Genomic DNA, 24,290 nt, shown 5'->3' with positions numbered 1-24,290 from the left:
AGAATTGTTTTTTGATTTAATTGTAATTTTCATATCTTTTTTTATTCTTTGTTTAGCTCTTAACAAGTATTTTTGGTGTTGGGGTGCGCACAGCAGAACGCTGGTATAAAGGCGGTGTGCGGAAACTGAGTGACTTGGAGGACATGAATATTAAATTGACTCCAGAGCAGAAAGCAGGTACAGTCGTGGAGTATGTGGCAGGATGTTGTGTCTGTATAATACCGTATGGCACTCTTCAGGCAATGGTGTTGCTAGGCTATATGAAAATCAAGTTGGCTTTCTATACGTGGAGAGTGCCAGCTGTGTTACATATTGGCCACTGCTGACAGCTTCTGGGCTCAGAAATGTCTCTGATCGCTGATGATGAATCCCTTAGGTGCTGTGGTCAGAGGTTAGATAAAGGCGCTTCATCTGAGCCCGATTACCTTCCTCATGGTGAGATTGTGGGTTTCGATTAGTTGTCAAGCCATGTTAAAGCTCTGAGGCCTGTCATGGTCGTATTCCTATTAGGCCCTGCCTCTGTCGTAAGCAGAAGGCGATAGATCTATCAGTACTGTATAAAAGTTAGCCAGTGCAAATTTGCTTTAAACTGCATCAGATATATCAAAGTGTTTGACAAATTTGTCGTATTCTTAGACTATCTGTCTAACCTTACACCTCCTATTCTAGTTTACACCAAAAAATATAGCAAAAGTTTGTACCGCTATTAACCCACGCCCCTTTTGTTGTATGTGTCTCAAAAGCGTCTAAAACACTTGATAAATGTGGTGCACGTCATGTCAGACAGTTTTTTTGGCATAAACTATGCCAGAATTGTGCCATGTTTTGCTTGATAAATTGCTGCTCCACTGATTCTGCTACAGTTGGAATTTTTTCTCCAGCCCCCACCATTCCTGAGCAATCATTACTGTTAGTTTTGGTGCCTGACTACCTCTGATTGGAGCCCTGAGTCACACCCCCTGACTGACTCCACCCTTCTAACATTACAGAGATTAAATGGCACATCAGGCTTCAAAACTACCTGCACTACCTGTCCGCAAAAAAAAATTGAAAAGCCCTGATGCTGCCACATGAGTAGAAGTTTAATACCTATGGTTCCTGAAAAGTGGGAATGGAAATAACATGTAACATAGTAGAAGGTTAAACTGGGATAAAGCAAAATTTCAGATAAAAAGGAAATAATATAACACAACACTATACAAATACAATGTTTCTCTGTTTCGCACAGGTATAGAACATTACACAGATCTAAAGCAGCCCGTGAGCCTTGAGGAGGCCAAACGTGTAGAACACTTCATAAAGGATGCCCTAAACAGATTCGTCTCAGATCTCACAATTACAATGACCGGCGGATTTCGCAGGTAGGAAAAGTACGGGAGAATTTGGGGGGAAAACACTGTGGTTCAGTGGTTAGCACTGCAGCCTTGCAGTGCTGGAGTCCTGGGTTCAAATCCTACCAGGAACAACATCTGCAAAGAGTTTGTATGTTCTCCACGTGTTTGCGTGGATTTCCTCCCATTCTACAAAGACATACTGATAGGGAAAAAAACGTACATTGTGATCCCTATATGGGGCTCACTATCTACATAAAAAAAAAGTTTATTTGCCAAACCGAGGGTACCATCATGTTGGTGAACTTCATGAAGCTTTCCTTTACCCTTTCTAAAGGGGTATTCCCATCTTATAAAGTTACCCACTATCCTAAATATAGGGAATAGCTTCCAGACTGGTGGGGAGTTTAACCACTGAGCCCCTCACTGATCAGGAGAGTGGGGGAGTTGTCCCTTGTTATGAATGGAGCCGTGGTTGGGACAGATGTGTGCTGCTCCATTCGTACCAATTGAAGTGTCGGAGAGAGCTGAGAGCTTTGCTTCACCGATCTCCTGCACCAAGGAGATAGTCTTGCTTTACTGGAAGATGTGGCGTGTTTTGTAGAAACTTGTCTGATTATGTGACATACACAGGCCACAGAGCATGCCCACAACACCCTTCCATAGACGGGAATGGGTCCTTTCTAATTTTTTTGAATACTGTTCAAAGCTCAGACAAGATGGCTGCCCTCGTTATGTACAGAAAATGGAATAAAATCTATTTTTTTATTATATTTTTATTCAATCTTTATTTTACAGGTAGTCATGCAAACAAATCACATGGCAGACCACAACAAAATTGTAATGTTACAGATCTACCAGCCAAATCTACCCACCACACGGCAGTTATAAAGAGGATATATAGACAATATAGTAGCATATCAAAAAACAAGTGTGGGACTTATGCCAGTGTGACTAACCCTTTAACTCTTTCAGCAGGCACATCATAGAAGGTCCCTATTTATTCCTAATGAGAAGTGCTGCTGCTGTTGCCACCTCTTAGTCTGCCAAATGAATAGAATGGAACCAGAAATGGCCCGAAAATTTTTCTCCCTTATAACATAAGATAATCCTTTAATAGTCCCACCATGGTGAAATGCAGTGTGTAATAGTCCTTTTATAGTCCTCTTGCTTTACACTGCAGTCTTGCTTGTACAGATTGACTACTATGTGTAAACTCAAGCCAGGCAAAGACTTGAAACATAACAAAAAAAAAACTTGCCCCAATACCAAATAAAATATGGCTCTATGTAAGATGCATACAGGCCCTGTTATTCTGGCAGTGTGATCTAATAGCGTGGTGGTGACCAATAGGCTGCTCTTTTGTGCTGTGCATCTCACATTCTGTTACAGCGCCTTGTATTAGTTTTATCTGTGTGCATTAGAAGCGCAGGCATCCACCCCCTCATGGATTGTAGGTGTCTGGTGGGTGCTATATTAGCCTTGTGCACCTGAGCTGTTTATCATATAGTGCAAGGCCACGTTTTAAGACTTGACAACTCCTGAGGGGGAGAGAGAGTAGATTTGTATTATCGGAGCAATATGATGATGAAAAGATTAAAGGGCTTGTCCAGGATTAAAAAAAAGTTAGGCCAGAGGAGGTGACAAAAAAAACAAATACTCACCTGCCCTGCTTCTCCATCGTTTTCTTTCGGCGGACGTCCCCACTGCAATCAGTGGCCTAAGGAAAGGTTCCTGGGATGTCACCGCTGGCGCAGACTTCCACTGCAAGAAAACATTAGAGCAGCAGGACCGGACTGGAGCAAAATGCTGGAGGCCCTGTTTTAGCACTTGCTTTTTGGGTGGGATGTGCATTATACAATACCTTGTCCTGTCACTCCTGGCACAGTACCTGTTTATTAGTCAGTGCCTGCAGCCATACAACCTTACTTTTCTGTGCTCAGATTATTCAATGTGCTTGCTTTGTGTTTCCAACAGGGGGAAGCAGCAGGGGCACGACGTGGACTTCCTCATAACACACCCTGATGAAGAAGCAATACGGGGGGTGCTGAAAAAAGCTGTTGACTGGATGGATAGTAAAGTAGGTAAACCCGAAATACTCTTGGATTGTGTAGGGTGTTCATGTTTATCTCATCACTAGCCTAATATTTGGTCTTTAAAGGGCTTTTCCAGCTTCTGATATTGATGACCCATTTTTAAGATTGGTCATCAATACTAGATTGGAGTGGTCCTGATACTTGGCACTCCCATGATCAGCAAGTAGAGAGCAAAACTATACAGTGGATGGAGCCAGAAGCAGACTGTGAGGTCTACTGTGTAGTGGCCGCTCCTGACTACTGCAGCTTATCTCCTAGTAAGATGACTGCTAACTGCCCTACTCAATGGACACCTGCTTCTGGCTCTGTCCACTGTGTAGTGCTTCCTGTATTACTGGGTGTCAAACCCTCACTGTCTGATATTGATGATCGATCCTAATGTCAGTAGCCTGAAAAATCCCTCACTAGTCATTGTTAAAGAGGATTATGTTATGTAACAGGTCTGAGAGCTGCAGATGCAGATTTGGCTCTTGAGACCCTAACAGACAATGGGACAGCTCAAGTCCCCCAAAGAGCGAGCGCTTCTGCTCTGGAAATGAAAAAAACATATAGGAGCTCACCATGGCTTGTAGAGATGGATCTTCGAGGTGTACGACCAGGTTCCCGGACCAAGGAGCAATTAATGAAGTAGCAAAAAATAGAGATTGATCGGCATCACTCCGAGATCGTATACAAAATATAACTTTTAATCCATGTTATCCATAAAATATACAAAAGACGTAGAAAAGGAGTGAAGAAACAGAAAAAAACATTTAAAAAACGCTTCTGGTTTGGACTGGTCCTAATAGTATTCCTCTCTCTGACGGCCATATTCTTTAACCCTTTCCCGACATCCGCCGTAATAGTACGGCACATGCCGGGTGTGTAACTATGGCGACCGCCATAGCCGCCGGGTGTCTACTGACATTTTGCAGCTCCAGGGCCGACATCACATTTCCATGACAGCCGGGAGCCTTGTATAGGCCGATCTGCAGTCTTTCTTTTGCAGGCTGGTCTATGCAGCCTGCAAAAGAAATGATGATTTTTTGCAATGCATTAGCATTGTAATACATTGCATTAGTGATCAGACCTCCTGTGGTTGAAGACCCCTAGTGGGTCTAATAAATGCAAAAAAAAAAATAAAATAAAAAAAGTAAAAAATAAATAAAAAAATGTAAAAAGTATTAAAAATTTAAATCACCCCCCTTTCCCTAGAACACATATAAAAGTAGTTAAATACTGTGAAACACATACATGTTAGGTATCTCTGTGTCTGAAATCGCCCGCTCTACAAATCTATAAAAATATTTTTCCTGTATGGTAAACGCCGTAGCGGGAAAAATAGTCAAAAGTGCCAAACTGCCGTTTTTTCACTGTTTTGATTCTGATAAAAATTAGAATAAAAAGTGATCAAAGCAAAAGCATTTCCTGAAAATGGTAGAACTAAAAAGTACACCCGGCCCCGCAAAAAAAGACGCCCTATACATCCCCGTACACGGACGTATAAAAAAGTTATGGCTGCCAGAATATAGCAACTTTTTTTTAAAAAAAAAAAATTTTAACAGTTTTGGATTTTTTTTTAAGGGGTTAAAATGTAAATAAAACCATATAAATTTGGTATCCCTGGAATCGTAACGAAACACAGAATACAGGGGACATGTCATTTTGGCTGCACAGTGAATGCCGTAAACCCGAAGCCCGTAAGAATGTCGCAGAAATACACTTTTTCTTCAAATTCGCCCCATTCTGAATTTTTCCCTGCTTCCCAGTACATTATACAGAATAATAAATGGTGGCATCATGAAGAACAATTTGTCCCGCAAAGATTAAGACCTCAAATGGCTCTGAGAGTGGAGAAATAAAAAAGTTATGGGGTTTAAAATGAGGGGAGTCAAAAACGAAAATCAAAAAATGCCATCGGCGGGAAAGGGTTAAAGGGGTTTTCCATGATGCTAACACTTATGTCCGATTGCCCTTCAATGTGCGTTTGATACCCCACCAAACATCCTGCTTTTTGAATGGGCTGCTGGTTCTTTGGTACACGCACAGGAACAGCACAGCACCATACACTGGATAGTGGTTGTGTACTGCACCACTGGTCCCATTAGTTCAAAACTTTACTCTGACCAGCAATGGGGAGGTTGCAAATTTTTTTTTTTTTTTTTTAAAAAGCACCAATACCCTCTGCACTCCTCTGCGCTGGGGTTTCCATCACCACCTCCTTTTGTGTACAGAGAAGCTGCTTCAGTGACGTCTTATAGACCGTACTGCCGCCTGTCACTTTAGCGGTACTATTAACAAGACCTCACTGCTGCCGCCTGTGCTGAGGTGGTGATAGAAACCCGAGCAGGCACATTTGAAGCATGACACCGCTCCTTATTGAATTCAATGGGTGGACATGATCCAGTCCAGATCTTTAGCTTTCAGGGGGGTAATGTCTGTAATCTATTTTGTTGAGGTACCCATTATATAAGTGGGTGGGGGAATGTCAGTGAATATATGGGAGATGTTTGATATCGTCGCAGGCTTGGCTGTAAGGCTTAACTTACTGTATGTCATTGTCATTGCAGGGCTTACTGTTGTACCACCACACAAAGGTGCGCTCTCATACGCCCGCTCACAGGCGCAGCACACACATGGATGGTCATGAAACCTGTTATGCCATATTCGCTCTTCCAAACCTTCCCTCTGACTCTGGAGTTTCTGGTGCGGCACACGTTGACCTTATCTCCCCTGCTGCCCGGACATGGAGAGCTGTCAGGGTGGATTTAGTCGTCTCTTCATATGATGAATATCCCTTTGCCCTTCTGGGTTGGACAGGATCAAAGGTGAGTGATGCTCCGCTCTATTTGTAGGTGAAATTGGAATCTGCCATTGTAAGAGGAATGGCTGGAGAATTCGGTGTCGGAGAGATTATAGGGCGGGTTTCACAGAATGTAGACACTTTAACCCTATTCACTGCCCATAAAGAAAACGTATCCGTATCAAACAATCCATAGGATAAGTTCCAGATTGTGGGATCCCCACTGGGAGTAACAATCTTTGTCCGGGAGCACTGTTGCTCCATTCATTTTTGTGGGATTTCTGGACTTGGCAGGACACTGTACTTGGCCATAGAAGTGAATGAGGCAGCAGCGCTCCATTCCTTATGACCAAGCCAAATCTTTAAAAGGAACTTGTCAGGGTGATTTGGGACATGAAACCAGCTACAGGTCCTTATGGACTGGGGGTTCAGTGTCCCAGAGACCTGACAATCTATTTGTGTCTGTATTAAAAATAAAATGGATAGTCTCCCAGCACCTGTACAGTTCTCCAGTGAAGCTGGGAGACTAAACCTTGGCCTCAGTGCGCATGCGCAGGACTTCATGTGTCTGCAATCCCTGATCAACTGCAGAGGTCCTGGGAGAAGCCGCCATAAGACTTATTGGACTCATCCCTGATCCATAAGGCCCTGTAGGTGGTTCAGTATCCCATAAGATCTTATTAATGAGCTGGCAGGACACCGGCGTCTCGTGGACAAGGCCTGGGGTAGCCGCTCATCCCCAGTCACTGCTCAGATATTTTACAAATCTTCTCTGCCCTCTTTAGTATTGTAAAGTGAGCAGGTACGATATGCCACGTACTGTTTTATCAGATATATAAACATTTAATCTAATCTGACCCCGTGTCCAAGAGTGTGAATTTCTACTTGACCTTTCTTGCAGCTCTTTGAGAGGGAACTACGTCGCTTTTCTTGGAATGAGAAAAAACTGACGTTAAACAGTCATGGACTTTATAATACAGAGAAGGTAAGACGTTACCAGAAGATAGATAGATAGATAGATAGATAGATAGATAGATAGATAGGTCATGTAACTGTATAAGCTTTCATTATATGACGACTATTTGCTGTAAGTCTGGGGTGGTATGGTCGCCGTGGGTTAGCTGTAGGCAGCTGACTGATCTTACAGTACCAGTGTAGTGAATGGGATCTAACCCCATCCCCTCCACACGCTGCTGCTAAATTCTTTCTGTGGGTTCAGCTCAGTTTTCAACCCCAAAACTTGCCCAGTCACACAGTTAAAACCCGCACTGTAGGATGATGTGACCTTAGCCTAATCGTGTACCAGAGGGGTCTGTTCACACACAGGTTTTTTTTTTCTTGTAGAATTGTTCCATCCCCGCAACCTCTGAGGAAGAGATATTTGCACTTCTGGGTTTACAGTATGTGCCGCCTCCATACAGGAACGCCTGATTATTACTGTCAGGATGGCAGCAGCATTGTCCCTCTCCAGGTACCGCTGTCAGTATGTACTGAAATATTGTTTTATAAAGTTATTTTTGAGAATGGTTTTGGAGTAAAATATTGTGTATAACATAGAGGGAATTTCTGACCCACACTGCCGGACTGCCAGTAATTACCGAGTACTGCAAAATGATCTTTGATGTCAGTCATGTGACCGGTAACATGGAGGGGCCGAGCTTGTACTATAGCTGTGTACCTAGCTGTGCCAGGTGGCATGGAGGTAGCAGGTGCAAGTTTAGAGGGAGGAACGTCCAGGTAGTAGGACTGAGTGTGTGGGAAGTGTAGATGTAGCAGTGCGGTGTGGGAGGGTATGTGGATGTTGCAGGGCTGAGTATGTGTGTGGATGGAAGAAGCAAGCAGCAGAACAGTACACAGCTGAAAAGTATATGAGTCTGAATATAGCTAACTTATTCCCTCATTTAAATGGGGTTCCTGCTTTCATAAAGTTTGGACACTGTAATTGCCATATTCAGCAGTGCTTGAAATGTAACTTGTCAGATGTAGAGTCTCAATACTGTCACCGACTGGGGTTAGATGGTTTCTAGCGAGATGGCTCTGGTTATCACTGCTGTGCATGAAAGATATTTTAGCCCATAACTTTCCATGTAAACATTTGCCTGTAGACTGCAATAAGTCGCAAAAACATTGAAACTGTAGCCCTGAGCTAATTGACTCTAGTCACCAAATATTGCCGAATTCATAATTGTGCCAACTACATAGCCTGCTACAGTGCCAGGAGGGGTCAAATGACAATCCTAGCCTACAGTGCAAAAAGGGAAACCACTAAACCCTCCCTGCCCCGATCATCTAGTGAAGGAGGCCCTAACATTGCGCTGTACATAGTGTAAGGGCTGCATTCACTTGAATGTGTCTGAGCAGCTGGTGTACCATATGACTGACCTCATCGGCACAGGACAATGGCTTGCATCCCTATGACACTGTGGCCTCTTCAAACAGCTGAACGGCAGGAGTTGGACAGTCATGTATATTGATGAGCTGTTGTTAATATAGCAAGTCCTGGAAATTTGCCTTTAATTGATTTCTTAACTAATCAAATGCATCAGAACTATGTAGAGGAAAAGATCATAAGGGTATAGATACACATTATACACATGAGCAAAGCTGCACCTGCCCACTGAGGCCAGCCATTGGGGGGGGGGGGGGGGGTCAGGGCTTTGGCTATATATCTCTGTACCCTTACTCGGCACTGGTTGCCATTGACACAAATTCATTGACATCTTTATCATTCAATAAGGCCACTGGAATAAGCAGATTGTGAAGAAACTGTGGCTTAAAAACTTTATTCGACGAAAAGGACCCATGGCCCAGATAAGATTTATCACACAGAGTCAAGCTTATGTAAAAAATGGTTTATCTGTTCCATTTTTGTATAAAACACACGGGAGAAACCTAGCCAATCGACACACAGATTTCATTTACAAGACTTCAGGAACTTTTTTTTTTTTTTTTGTGAAACTTTAAACCTAAAGAACATACAAAGGTTTTCCTTTAAGTCTACACTCTATTACCTTCCATTTATCTATTTCTTTTAGAAAAAGTAAAATTTTCAACGAAAATAAACAAAACAAATTCCACATATCCCCATTTTTTTTCTGTCCCAGTTACAGTACAATGGTAGAGGGCAGCAGCTCGTGTACTTTATGCAGTCTTCTGCTGTCCCTTCTTTCCAATGAGAGATTTGTGGATATGAGGAATAACTCCTGCAAAAATAAGGGAGAGAGTCAGTACAGTACATGGCATAGATACAATACTAGAGCAAGGCTACAATAGGGGTTTGGCCTCCTTTATATTACTTTATTTTTGGGTAAAAACTAATATTAGGGGTGTGTGTGTTAAAGAGATGGTCTTATATAGGGGAAGAGTCCTAAGCAGCAGCTTCAGGGGCAAATGTCTTGTCGGCTTCCCCTGGCAATACTGTCTGGCTTCTCTATGCAGGTTAGGAGTTGCATTTTAAAGGGTTATCCAGTCTGGGAATCTGGTTGGTCGGTGACTGGTTTAGATAAATGCTTCTCAAACTGAGGCGCTGGTTGGTGAGGGTCAGGTCCTCGCTAATGTCTCTTGGCAATGATATTGCACGTCCTTAAGTCTTTCTAATCATGGAAACTGCACTGCTATTGCCAGCCTTACATTTTCAGTGCACTTTCCAAAGAAGACTTAAGGACGTGTGACATCATTAGCAGAGGTCCTTCCCCTAGAAACAGCTACGCTGAAGGGTTGGAGGCAGAGGCATCGGAGATTGGTACTGGAGATAGGTAGCTCTTCTCTTCTCTTGGATTTTCTCCATGTGTGTAAGGTATTATTAGGAGACGGTGCTGCTCCCAATGGTGGAAAGGGGGTGGGGACTGTACCTGACATTAGGAAAGAAGGAAGTGGTTGTGGGGCGCTCTGGTACCAGTGATGTGGCACTTCTCCTTCGATATTGTGTGGTATTTGCCACATTCAGAGTTGTGTGGTGTTTGGGTCTTCGGGAGCTGGTTATTGGTGCTGCTATATAGGCATGTGTGCTGTACTTTGGCTGTCAGAGTATTTTGTTAGCGCACAATGGCTTTTGTTTAGTACTCCATGGTAATATTTCTTTGCTGGTGAGGCCCCGGCATCGCAACACTGACCGGCGAGGCCTGAGTCAAAAATGTTTTAGAAGACCTGGTTTAGATCCTGACTAATGTCTAAAATATTGGATGCTAGAATAAGGCTGCAAACAAATAAGACACAGTAAGATGTACCTCCTCCTGCAATGGTGGCCTTGATGAGGGAGTCCAACTCTTCATCACCACGAATGGCTAGCTGCAAGTGACGAGGAGTGATACGCTTCACCTTCAGATCTTTAGAGGCGTTACCTGCTAACTCCAACACCTGTTTTATAAAATTTTAAGATGCTACTTAGATCCTGACAAGTCAAATTTACTTCATGAGCAGGACATTAAACTTGTATATTGGAGTACTGTACATGAGGTAAACCTACTTCAGCAGTAAGGTATTCCAGAATGGCAGCACTGTACACTGCTGCAGTAGCACCAACTCTTCCGTGGCTTGTAGTGCGTGTCTTCAAGTGTCTGTGGATACGGCCCACTGGAAACTATAAAACACATAATAATCTGTTATAGACCATGGACAGCACTGGCACCAGATTGTCCTAATCTGCACAAGAAAGCATCCGAATGTCCACTTTCCCCAAATCAAGCTGCTTTGTGATCAGCCACTATGTGATACTAAGTATATTTCTATATAGTTATTTACTATAAATATTTGGTTTTGCACTGGCCACAGACTAAGAACCTTTTTGATAAAAACATTTTCTATTTATACTTTTATCGGTTTCTTTACAACCAATTCGTTTCTGGAGTAAACACAAAACACAGGATAAAGACTACTAAAGTGAGGATAGTCCATCGATATCGAGTTAGTGGAGGGGTTACAATATGGCCAGTGGGTAGTGGAGGCTCCTAGCATCATAGATGAGCTACAATACTAGGAGAGTCTCCCGCCAGCTCGCAGATGGACCAAGACTCACTGTGAAACCAGACTTAAGAAGAGAGCACCAGGTATCTGTTAGGCTAAGCTTACACTTGTTCCAGACTCTCCGTCCCGAAAATAGCAGTTACCCAGGGACCTCATATACTATAATAGTCTGCCATTTTTATACTGAAACCAGCGGAGAGAAATTCCTCCGTGCAGGATTTTTCTTTCTGCCAATTTTCGGTGGAATCTACAGCAGAGTCTCCTACAGAGACTGGCACAGATGTGAACCTAAGCCTTAGATGCCATTAAAGAATTTCTGGCTTGGCCTAATGTAAATTTGTAGTCAATTTAATCTTCTGATTGGCTGTATTTGTAACTTAATCCACTCTCTTCTGTTCTACAGCAACAAGACCCTCCATCTGACAGTATTATGTGTGCACAGAAAGTCTATTTCTTTATATATTCCTATGAAGGCCTAGACGTGAATCCAATAGGGATAAATCAAGAATCCGACGTCCTGTCCACACAGGTGTTAGTCACATGACACAGCTAAGGACCAGAAGGGAGTGAATAGATCAAACACAGCCACTTGTATGTTTCCAATGTGCCATGTAATAAACATTTGTTCTTGGGACTAAGAAAATTGTTAGCCCAAATCTGTCTTATTCAGCAAAAAGATCTTACCTGTAGACCTGCCCTCTGAGAACGAGATACAGCCTTCGCCTTAGCCTTCCCACTGTCCTTCCCAGCCTTACCACCAGCCTGTATGAAAAGAAAATTAAAGTTATGAATCCAGTAGTGCAGTTTCCTTACAGTTAAGGTTTCAGTGAGGAAGTGACGTGTATTACTGTGATCTTTTTTCATTTGATAGACACACATATTAAAGTCTGGCAGCTGCGCAGTGAAGTAGGCTGGGGGTGACCATGTCATATCCATAAAGCCATGCTGCAGTTTCCCTCACCTTGCTAGCTGTGCTTTGGTCACTTCCAATTCTTTCCCCCATCTATAATGCTAGGAGTTCCCGTCTACCTGCGGCTGCTGTTCTATACTGTATAATAGTGGTTTCAGTTCAGGACAGTGGAGCTCCTAGCATCATAGATGATCTTTGTTATGGGAAACAAGTCCTCCTAGGTACAAAGAGGGGGGAGAGGTTATTTCAGCAGCTGAAACTGAGTCCAATTGTAATGGCCATTGACCGCATCATTACCCGAAATCATGTAGTCATTGGATACAGCGGGTCAGTAGTTTTGACCTCATGTGGTTACCACATACTTGCTGCTAAATAAAACCCCCAACCTTAGTGAAGTTCCAATTTGCAATAACAGATTTCTTGTTAGGTTTTATTAAATGATCTCCATAACTAGCACTTCACTCAGAAATTATAAACTTGTGATCCATCCTTAGACCTCTGCAGGATATTTTGATGACTTACACCATCATATTTTGTGTGTCAGAGCTAAAATCAGTCAGTGCAGCTATTGCCAGGTCTGTGCTATATGCCGTGTGTTTATCACATTAGTACTGTTTGCTTTCCCTTGAGACTAAAGACATGCAGATATGACCTTGGAAAATCAGAATGGGTGTAAATAATAGTCCCTTTGAATCCTGGTGCCGATGTTTTGTCCAGCTCCCTTTATTGCACCTTTTCAGTCGTGAGGTCATGGGCAGTGTAAGGATGAGGGTCAGATATTGATATGATCTCATATTTCCCTGTTATTTTCTATTTGCAGGAAAGCTAAAGAATTTAGTTTTTCTTTCTTGTTTGCCATTTTACAATCTCACTTTTTTTTTTTAACATATCAATATGATGGGAATTTCCATCACCAAATGTAATGGTTGTTGATGAGGGAGATGACTGGGCCACATGTGGCTGTGCTTGGTAGTACTTACACTAGCTGGCTGATTTAAAGGGCCCGTGCGCTCCAGATGTAGCCACAGACTGTGTTTAGAGGGGGTAAGTTATACCGCAGCTCATTCTCATCCAGTAAAATGGTTTTAGCTCCAGGACTGAGCTGTGTGTCCTACATGGAGCAGTGACCTCGCATGGGCACCATAACTCCAGCGCTTGGACAAAGTTGAGGGCTCCCATTCACCTAGAGGAACTCCATTGAGAAAAGCCCTTTCAGTGACTAAACACTGCATTACCATTAACGGCCACTACACAGTGTATGGAGCTGCAGCTCTTTGTACAGAGACTGCCATATTTAGTGTTTTTATTTAGTGCAAGCATTTAGATTGGCATATAAACTTATAAAATGCCTGAAAAACGTGACCTATACCAAAATAGTGCATGTAACCATACAATTAACACCCCCCCCCCCTCAACAAAGCTGATATTGTGGGCAAACCCCTTGAACTATCACTTTATTCTTGTTACTTATCCATACCACTGTTATACATATTAAGACTGGAATCGCACATGCAGTAGATCCATAAAAGGGATGGTATAGAGCTGAATTCACATGTGAAAGGCTTGTTACATAGTGGATATGCTACAGAATATATGTAGTGCATTATAGTAACAGCAAAATAAACAAGGCCCTCTGCAGAGAAAAATCTAATTGTTGTGGATTTTAAAGGGGTTTTCCATGCAAATGATATTGATGACCTATTCCAAGGATAGGCCATGGATATCAAATCAGTGGAGGGCTGACACTCGGGACCCTTGCTGATCAGCCGTTCCCGCCATAGAACATTCCAGGAAGTAGATAGCTCAGCTCTGCATCTAGTGGCTGTACTGAGCTACTGCAGCTCCGCTACAATACAAATTAATTGGCGCTTGCTGCAAGAACTTGGTACAGCAGCTACACACAACAGTCCTCTGCCTTCTCTGACTAGTGGCTGGTGATGACAGGTGATCAGGAGTCCCAAGTGTCAGATGGTGCTGATCTGAAATTGATGTCCTAGCCTAAGGATAGCTCATCAATATCATTTTCCAGGAAAGCCCCTTTAAATCCACAATTTGTGAATGTTCTGCAATGCATAGAGCAAAATCTTCATGTAATGCATGTGGGCCTTGTCGAATCTGCCACATTCCTGACATTCCCGTATTAATAAATATTTGTATGATCTATACTATAACAATTGTGGCTTTTTTTTTTTTTATAACTCTGTGCTGTTCCATTCCTCTTCGTGTAGGTTTACTGTTATTGGTGTATGTTGCTCTCATCCTATAAATACAGACTGAGTCCCCTCCTTCTATATTCACCCCATGTAATAATTAGGACAGCAGCTTTCTTCTATCATGTTAACTTCTGTTACAAAACAAACCTGATGGAAGAAAACTTCTCACGTCTACATTAGAGTCAGTGTGATTGGACACACTGAGGGGGCTCAGTCTGTACTGTAGAAGTCTGTTGTCTCCATCCTATAATGAATAAGAGCAACAGACTTACACAATGGTAGTGTGAATGTTGGCCTATTTCTACAAGACACTTACGAATACATTTATAGCTGGGTGTTATCAATTTGGGGTGGCTCTCTATACACGGCTCACTCAGTAGGGACACACCCATTTGACAGTGGAATGGTAACACCTAGTTGGCAGTTTATTCATACGTGTCTAGGGGGAAATGATGGAGAAACAGCATAATGCAGACATAAGAGAAGAGGCTCCAGAATTATTTTACGTAAAATTCAAGTATTTACTAAAACCAACCTGTCGGGAGAAATGATGTTCTCTTTATTGAGGCATTTGATTATTTTTGCTATTGATCTGTGATATTGGCTTATAATGCTGATGTTTTATATACTGGTGACGTTACTGCAGCACTGGTAAAGTTGGGGCTCCACTACAGTAAATTATGGCATATAGCTACCAAAGGGTATTGCCTAGTGAATGTGGTCAGATTAAAAAAAATACCAATTGTCATCTTGGGGACAGACTATGACAGGCTGTGTCTGTAAATACCGTCACGGCTGATGATCGGGGTCCGAAGGAAAGGCTCCTGAATAGGTTTTGTTTTCTGTACACTTTATATTTTATCTAAGAATGTATTCAGTGACCTCCAGGCCCATTCTATACTGGGGGAGTAACTATTCACATCCCACGTCAGTACAGGAGTATGTGGCTAGTTGTCATGCACAGCAGTGGTGTAACTACCGTGGTAGCAGCTACCATAGGGCCTGGGACATTAGGGGCCCGGCGACAGCCGCTACCCCTGTGGTTTTTTTTTTCCTTAATATCCCCACACCCTCAAGGGCCCCATACCTTCCCTACCATAAGTAGAAGATCGGCAGTAGATGCAGGGCTGCAGATGCTTCTTGTAAAAGCTTCCGCACACAGCAGATTCCTGTTCCGCCCCTCCCCCTCCTCAGTATTGGAGTGTGAGGGGAGACATCCTGTGCGATATATCTGCTCTCTTCACTGCTAGACAGAGCTGCACAGCCACATGTAAGTTTATTTTTGGATAAAATATGTATAATGTGTATGTGTTTACATTATGTGTCTTACATACTGTTAGTCCTGTATGTGTGTAGATAGGTGTGTGAGTAGATGTGTATATGTGTAAGTATATACAGCATATCAATGTCTGTCTATCTATTTGTATTTGTTTCTATAAATGACTACCATTATACATACTAGAATTGTATTTTATAATGTGATGTTTAGGCCCGGTTCACATCTGCGTTCAGGTTTCTGTTCGTGGATTCTGTTTGGGTTCCCCCAAACAGAAACCTATACGCATTAAAAAGCAGTTACTTTCAGGGTCTCCAATTACTATACTCTGGAGTCTGAAAAGACCCCAGAGTATAATAATTGTTCATGGGTGTTCATTATGGGGCATAATGGTGTGTTTAGGGGCCACTATGGGGCATAATGGAGCGCGCAGGAATGCGACGGAGGTCGGTCGAGGTCTTTAGTGTCAGTCAGAAGGGGGGGGGGGCGGTTTTTCGGGGCCCCGCCATTCCTAGTTACGCCACTGATATACAGTATGTGTTATATGTAAACAGTCCCCACCCAAATATTACAGTGCGTATACTGTGCTGACTTTATACATAGTATGGCATGGTAAAGGCCAAACCTATAGAAGTAACTTCATAAAAACCTTTACCATACTGTCATGTTGTTGTGAAAATCATTGTACACGGTCACTACGGTCAATCCTGTCTTCCTATTTCCAGGCACTTTAGGTTTTCCTTTTCCCCATGAAGACTAGAGTCTCCAGTGAACGCCATGTCCCTGCTGTGGACAGAGATCAGCCATTCATACAACTGGCAGTGGTGGAGTAAGTATAATATTATTGTTCTTTACATTTACACATTTTGAGACACTTACAAATAGTCAGGGGTCAGATCGGTTTCAGAGTCACTAGTTTATTGGCTTGTTTAAAAAATAAAATAAATGTGTTTTGTATAGAAGCCATTTTTTCAGGTCTGTTTGGATTAAAAATATCCATGCCCACACAATACACTGTTTTTCAAAAATAGGGAACCAAAACTAGTGCTGCAGAATTCCCTTTTGACCTGCAGCTAAACAGCCTGGGCTGGGTTTTTTTTTATTTTTTTTTTTACTTTCCCCCATGTAATAGGAATTGAGCTGTTGCCTGTGGGCTGTCAATATCAGCTGATGACAGAAGGCCCTGCAGTCAGCTGGTAGCGGGGAGTATGACAAGACAACCCCTGAAAGGGGGGCAGTGGTGCTAAGCAGCCTTGGTTAAACATAATCCTTAATAATGTAATGAGTGCCGTGGTCTAATAAAGCTACATATTGATGGGGAATATGGAGAAGGCCTGCAGGGTTGGGTAGGTTTGCTGTTGCCTGTCAGGTCACAGCAATTGGTGGGTCAAAAAGTAGTCACATTCACCATAATAAAATATATTTATGTGCATAACTGCAGACTTATGGAGCATGACCACAAGTTTCCTAGGGTGAGGGTACATGCACAGGGTCAAGAGATTTGACGCAGAAAATCCGCACTACAATCCGTGAGCGTTAAAGGCAATTAAAAATGATGCAGATTTTTTTGCCTTATCTTAAGGTCTGTCCTTATTTCTGGCAGTACAGACTTGTGTGTGTGTGTACCTGTGGATACGGCGCACCTTTCTATCACGTGCATGTATCGATCTATACACAGGTATATTTTCTGCATTAGTTTACATGTGAATTGTAGGCAAATAGCCAAGGATATAATCTATGTTGGACCACTTTTGTTTTGTTTACATCCAAATCTTGTAAACTGATGCAAAAAGAAAAACAAATAAAAATCAGTCACTTTTTTTTTAACTATTTTATCATACTGCCAAAAATTAGAGAAATGTGTTTATTTTTTTTTACATAAGTAAACAAATGACAACCCATAAAATGGATCTATGTCAAATAAGTGTGAAGCCTTATATTCATTTTTCCCCGGTTTATAAGGGTAAGTATACTGAAAATATTCAGATATTAATAGAGAGTAAATGCATGTAATTCTGCAACATGTGACCCTAAAGTTGGAAGGAACATAATTCTAATGTGTAAGTTTGTAGTGACACCAGATGCAATACAATGGGCTCCAGTTTGTGTGGGTGCTGTCACAGATGACATGTAATGGACAGGCTATAGTCAGAGCTGTCACTGTGATATGAGGGATACAGGTCTCGGCGCCACATTATAGGCTAACGTCGCACAGTCAAAACAGAAGCCGCTTCTGGTAGGTGACGGCGGGCAGCTGGTGTGAATTTGGGTAAGGACGTGGTAAATGTCGCTGCGGCGGTCACTACTTTCCAGGAGACGCTCGGGTCTAGTCTCCGGTGCTAGTCCACAGAACAATACGGCTGACATTGCCCTGAGGTGAGCCTGTGCTGCGGCCAGTGCACACACCATTGCCCGCTCGGTGCAGGAGGCAGTGCCGGCTACCACAGACCCAGGTGCAGCCCTGCACGGCGCACACTAACACCGCTATGTTCGAGTTTATCGCTCTTCCCGCCTTTTTCCCTCTACCGGGACATTTTACGTGCTAATCGAAGCCTTCCCTAGTGTCGGCGGCGCCGCAACACTCCCAGCATTCCCTCCTGAGGTAATCCACAATAATTACCATGTTGCGGAACTTCAAGCGTCGCCGTTAGAAAATCCGGATAGCGTTGTCCCCGTATCTACGCTCCTCACTGGTGCCGGTACCGCGTACTCTCAGCCTCACACACACACAATAACCCCCCCTGCCCGTCAGGCCCGACCGAGAGGACACAGTACAGCCAATCACGGCGCGCCTTCCTGGTTTGAAACCGCGTCTTCACCAATCAGGTGCTGTCTTCTTCCCCAGGTTCCTCGTGAGATCCCGCCTCTTTCACTTAACGGCTGTTTCCCTCCCAAGGCCCCTCAGCTTGCTTTTGCACACGGCCCGCAAATGAGTGGGCGTGATCACAACGCGTCAGCGGGAGAACGATAGCCAATCATAACACAGTTGTACCGCTGACTGATAGGTATGTTCACCAATCGTGTTCGGAAATGTCCAGTAGGCAGGAGTCTGCCGGGCTCGATAGGGCGATTAACCAATAGGATGAATGGCTTCTAGGTGGGGGCGGGTTCATCACTTTCCCGCCCTCATTGCCTTGTTTGCTTTAGGAAAAAGCTAAAATGGCGCTTGATCTCTTTCGACAGATAGCGCGGGCATAGTGTCCTGCGGACGTTTTACTACAATGTCGGCAGAACTCGTCAGATTCTACTTCATGAATAAATCTGTAGTACAATAACTTACGTGTACAACTGTATAAAGAGACAAACCCGCATGTGTGTGTTTCAGGGCGTATATAACACTCATTGTCACGAAAGTATATAAACATTACAGAACACGTAGTGTGATGCAGAGTCGTGAGGTAAATAATAGCGGGTTTTCTTTTTTACACATTACAACCCCACAAACATGGGAATATGGACACTGTTTAAAGAAATTTTCCCTTTCTTTTAAGAATTCAAAACATAATTTAGTAATTTACAATTCATTTGAGGGAAAACTAAATAAGTACATGATAATGGACAATGTCCCGTATAGGGCTCACTAACTAAATTCCTCAGGTTACGTTCACTGTTGCGCCGGGTCGCCGTAGAAGACTTTGTCACAAATTGCCGGACTCCATTATAATCATTGGGTCTGATATGCTCCTCTGATGGACCAGAACAACGGACAGACGACTAGCGTGAACCTAGCATTATCAGTATGGTCTTTGGAGTATGAGAGGAAATCATAGCGCTTGTGGGAAAGTCACACAAACATGGCGGGAGAATATAGGAGAAGGTTCAAACGTAATTTTTTTGTAGGCTGTAACAATCGGCTTCAGGAATTAGGATTGTTTTTGTTGTGTTTTTATTCCAGCACGCTGTTGCTAGTGATGCCAAAATTGCATCAAAGACCACGGCAAAAAATTGCATCACATTTTTTTTTTGTTAAAAACCACTTCAGAAAACGCCAGGCAGTTTTTCCCTCCCCTAAAGTGAATGGACCATTAAAAAAAACCGCAATGCTTTTTTTTTTTTTGCAAAAATGCGCAACGCATTTTTCGCCTCCCATTCACTTCAATTGCTTTCCTCAGGCGGAATCTGCAAAATGATACAGGGTGCAGTCAGTGTCTGTCATGATGGATTTGGCGTTCTTTGTTTCTGTCCCTATTTTGAGACATAAAATCAGCCGAGATGTGAATTTACTGCAAAAAATCACTGTATACGGTAGGTAGAGTAATAATGTATGCTAAGAGTACCAGAAAGTGATGCTTAGGGATGTGTTCAGACCTGTGCTATGAAACACCATAGAAAAATGGCCAGAAAAATAAACGCAATCAGCATATAATATTTATAAAAATATATAAATTTTATTGATAAGTAATAAAAAATTCGTTCAGCAGGGCAGATGGAAATAGCCAAATAAACACACACAACACAAAAGGGGCAACTAAACAAAATAGTATGTATGCAGGTAATAAGTTTGAGTAATAGATCGATAGATATTGTAACCCAGCATACACTAGAAAATAGAACTACACACCATATATCATGGCAGGACAATCAATATTGTAGTAGGAAGTTATACTATAAGGGGACATTGGTATAAAGTAGTATAAAAGTACCAGCCATGTAATATAATAGTAGCACTAAAGGTAAATCTAAACTAGCAAAGTATTATCACTCAATGTCTGCTACACAGACACAGAAATATATACCATAAAATGTGACCATAATATTATAGGCAAGTCTGAACTAAGAAGATATCACCACAAAATGTGTGCTAGACAAATGAGCCATAAATACATACCACAATAGTAGCCTACTACAAAGAAAATGCATCAAACCACAAACAGAGAGCAGATAATATACCTGTAGCCATGGTGTGTAGAAAAGCAAGATAATGGTCTCAATGTAGGGCCCCGGATAAACGCCTCTACGCGTTTTGCCTGTACCCTGCGTTTATTTTTCTGGCCATTTTTCTATGGTGTTTCAGGTGTTTGTAATGTGTATGGCCTTGCTGATGTGAGGGAATGTTCTAATTTTGGTTCAGACCTGTGCTATGACATAGCTTGTTTGGTGGAAAAGATGTGCTACAATTGCAGAAATCCAACATGTTCCCCTCAACTTTTCCCCCATACCAGTGGCGTAACTAGGAATGGCGGGTCCCATGGCAAACTTTTGACAAACCACCCCCCCCCCCCCCCCCCCGCTCCCTCCCTCACACTGACACACATGACCGACGCCAAAGACCTCAACCAACTGACCCCCCCCCCCCCCTCCGCATTTCTGCATGCACTATTATGCCCCGTAGTGGCCCCTACACACAGTATTACGCCCCGTAGCGGTCCCTGCACACAGTACTATACCCCATAGTGGCCCCTGCACACAGTATTATATCCCATAGTGGCCCCTGCACACAGTATTATATCCCATTGTGGCCCCTGTACACAGTATTATTCCCCATAGTGGCCCTGCACATAGTATTATGCCCCATAGTGGCCCTGCACATAGTATTATGCCCCATAGTGGCCCCTGCACACAGTATTGTGCCTCATAGTGGCCCCTGCGCACAGTATTATGCTCCATTGTGGACACCCATGAACAATTATTATACTCTGGGGTCTTTTCAGACCCCAGAGAGTAATAATTGGAGACCCAGGGGGGATAAAAACATAAAAAAAACACTGTTACTTACCTGTCCTTGCGCTCCTCTCTGATGCGCTCCTCTCCAGGACGTCATGTGACTGAGGGCCCTGCATTGTGACACATATGGACGCAGGTCCCGGTCATGTGACTTCAGGGACATCACGCAAGTAGGTCTGACGCCTGCCCGGAAAGGTAAGTAACACTGTTTTTTACGTTCCTGGGCCTCCAATCATTATACTTGGGGGTCCGAAAAGACCCCCCCCCCCCCCCCCCCCCCCCGAGTATAATAGTGCTTGATCGGTAAGTAAGTAGGGCCCATTACCAGCTGAAGTAACACCAGCCGGTAACGGCCTTTAAAAAAAAATAAAACACCTCAGCGGTCGTGGCTGTCACTGGTTCCCCTAATGTCCCGGGCCCTGTGGCAGCCGCTACCGCTGCTACCCCGATAGTTACGCCCCTGCCCCATACTGAACTCAGAGACCAAGCAAGCAAAAGATATGGCTGGAAGAGATGCTGTGCAGAGAAAAAGTAACATTGCATTCACTTTATTCTCCTGATCTGTGGGTGTCCCAAGATCACGTGTCTATGGGGCAGTGCTGCAGTACCTACACTCGCCACTACAGTTCGTATATCAGAAATCGGATAACCCCTTTAACTTGCAGATTTCTGAAAAACCTCTTATTGAAAGGAAATTTGAAAGCATTTTTTTTGCTCTGCATGTCAAGTACTTGTTTCTGCAAAACCCTTGCAGAGCTAATACTAAAATGGACCTCCCAGGACTGAGGGGAATGTCCCCAAAGCTCCAGGAAACTACACAAAGTGCTGCTGATGACACATGAAAGATAATATGGGTATGACAGTAGGAAAGAATGGACCAGCCTCCTCACAGGATTTGGCCAGAAGACAAAACAGCGCTTGCCCGTAGTGTTGGTTAAATGATCCTTTATTGGTACACACACAACGCGTTTCTGGCTTGAAAAGCCTTTTTCAAGTGTATACATTTCTTCAACAAAACAAACAAAATTCAAACCATAATGCATAAAAATGGATAAAAAACATCAAAAGATAGGAACTAATGTGTGCGATTTCGACAAGGTAATACTCCTTGTACTATAATTTAACATAAATATGGTAGTATCACTGATAGTCATAAAGGATGTCATGAGATCATATATATATCTTGATAGAGATACACACAAACATGGTAGTGTCACTTTGATAATCACAAAAGATGTCATAAGATTATATATATGTGTGAGCCCCAATAGTTAGGAGACCACATACAGAAGAAGAAAGATATGTATGTATGCCACCTGCAAACAGATAATCTGAAGGATGAATCTAAGGTCACATGGTAGTGTCAGTAGTATCTGCAGGCAGTAAAGAGAAAATTTCTGTTTGCACAGCAACCCATGCTAGAAAAAAAAGAGGTAACACTGTGATCATGTGAATATTGAAGGCTGTGGCAGGTAAGTGTGATGTGTGCTGAGTCGGAGCCAGTGTCACAGCCAGAGGGTAGGGGGGGTGGGGGTAGTGCCAGGGAATTGGGCATTATGATAGGGGGGCAACTTAAGGGGACGTTGTATCATTTGGGGCCATTCAAGGGAATGTTATATCATGTTGGGGGCCACTTGAGGAAACATATTATGTAGGGGGCTACTTGAGGGGACATTGGACTATGTGAAGCCACTAAGGTGGCATTATACTCTCCAATTCGTCTATGTCCTCTGAAAGTTGGGAGGTGTGTTTTAAGGGGGGGGACACTTATGAATCTTTTGCATGCGCCCACCAATGTGATAAAACAGCCCTGGCACCGCTTTTATCCAGTGTAATACAGATGTATTCTGACCGTGTTGACTCCAGCCATACCAGAGGTTCTCACCGGGACAGGAGTTGCTGGTCATTTGCCGCTCTTCTCTCTAGATCATAGAAGGGGATTATTATTTCTAGATCTTGTTTTTCGTTTTAAACATCTGATTTTGGAAAAAGTGCTCTTGAACTTTGAAGTAAGAGAATGACAAAGCTATTAGTCATAGGTTTCTATAGACGCTGATATGACTATCCTACGTGACATTTCACAGCAGTACGAGGTGACTAAGAACGGTTTACTGTATTGCAGATGCATCAGTCATAGAACTAGATGAATTAAAGGGACTTTTGGAAATACAAAACTATTTAATTCTTAATACTCTGTGTTATAATTTGGACCTTCAGGATTGGCTTCACTTCTATGGGACAGAACTGTAATAGTCTGCACTGCTGCTAAGTGTCAGCGTGCAGGTAAACTATGAATAGGCTCCAGCAATCCTAGCCGAACCCAATTCTATACCGCTTCTAATGCCTCACGTGTTTCTAACATCTTCTTATCCATATTTTCTGTTGCAGCAATAACTAGTAAAAGAATTCAAGGAAACAGAGTTACCTCCTTGGAGACATAGACTGGCTGTCAGTCAGAGAAGAGGGAAAGCGGTTTCCTCTGAAGATCATGAAAATTCCAGATTCTTCTCTACAGCCGGACGCCCAGCGGACTCTTCTCTCCTGGTTATTATACAGTGTGGGGAAAGCCATACATATTGCAACCTCATTTATTTGAATGGGACTGACCTGCTGCCTTACCATGTGATTGATTGAACTGATGATGTCATCGGTACCAGGAATGAGGCCGGCTCATGAGTGCTGCAGTCACTGCATACAGATGATGGACTTCCAAAAACTCCATATTGATGACCTAAGTCCCAGTCACCATGTCAAATCTTAGCAATAATAAGTGTTATAAATGGTATTTTACTACTTATTCTCTTGAGTTTACTTTTTCGTCATTGTCCTTTTGTGCTATTATTATTTAATTGCCTGTCTATGAATAGGTCCGTGTGCTGGGGCTTGTCCTTGTGTTCTGAGATGGCTCTGACCATATACATTCAGCATTGTCAAGCAGTGAATTTGTCCTCTGTCATTATGCAAGTGGCTAAATTGTGTAATTTAGGATGGCCGGTCAAGGTTGGGAGCCAGAACAACTGGCAGTAGCCAAAAAATGCTACAGAAAGGACTGCATT

At 42.9% G+C, this 24,290-nt stretch overlaps 2 protein-coding genes across 2 annotated transcripts in view; one reads left to right on the top strand and one right to left on the bottom strand.

Moving 5' to 3' along the window:
* Positions 1-23,931, top strand: part of POLM (DNA polymerase mu) — an 85,709-nt gene extending 61,778 nt beyond the window's left edge. The window contains exons 8-15 of the mRNA XM_075272928.1: positions 57-177; positions 1,229-1,361; positions 3,309-3,411; positions 5,977-6,234; positions 7,111-7,194; positions 7,554-7,680; positions 16,296-16,399; positions 23,623-23,931. Coding sequence (XP_075129029.1) covers positions 57-177; positions 1,229-1,361; positions 3,309-3,411; positions 5,977-6,234; positions 7,111-7,194; positions 7,554-7,640 — 786 coding nt within the window. The 3' untranslated portion in view covers positions 7,641-7,680; positions 16,296-16,399; positions 23,623-23,931. The remainder of the gene's footprint in view (positions 1-56; positions 178-1,228; positions 1,362-3,308; positions 3,412-5,976; positions 6,235-7,110; positions 7,195-7,553; positions 7,681-16,295; positions 16,400-23,622) is intronic.
* On the bottom strand, positions 9,047-18,380 carry H2AZ2 (H2A.Z variant histone 2). Its single transcript, XM_075272937.1, has 5 exons — positions 18,191-18,380; positions 11,856-11,933; positions 10,675-10,788; positions 10,436-10,565; positions 9,047-9,412 (listed from the first exon to the last, which is right to left on the bottom strand). Exons 1-5 carry the CDS (start codon positions 18,191-18,193, stop codon positions 9,351-9,353), a joined length of 387 nt encoding a protein of 128 aa, XP_075129038.1. The 5' UTR covers positions 18,194-18,380; the 3' UTR covers positions 9,047-9,350.
* Positions 23,932-24,290: the final 359 nt, after the last annotated feature.

Source organism: Leptodactylus fuscus, chromosome 5, assembly GCF_031893055.1.
Source record: "Leptodactylus fuscus isolate aLepFus1 chromosome 5, aLepFus1.hap2, whole genome shotgun sequence".
Lineage (NCBI taxonomy): Eukaryota > Metazoa > Chordata > Amphibia > Anura > Leptodactylidae > Leptodactylus > Leptodactylus fuscus.
Note: the sequence above shows the minus strand (reverse complement) of the source record. Positions and strands in the feature narration are given on the sequence as shown.

What these genes read in the sequence shown, in the direction of transcription:
- H2AZ2 (XM_075272937.1), bottom strand. An exon ending in TGGAATACCTTACTGCTGAA is followed by an intron (nt 10,566 to 10,674) that starts GTAGGTTTACCT and finishes TTTATAAAACAG; the next exon opens with GTGTTGGAGTTAGCAGGTAA. An exon ending in GGCCACCATTGCAGGAGGAG is followed by an intron (nt 9,413 to 10,435) that starts GTACATCTTACT and finishes TTATTTTTGCAG; the next exon opens with GAGTTATTCCTCATATCCAC.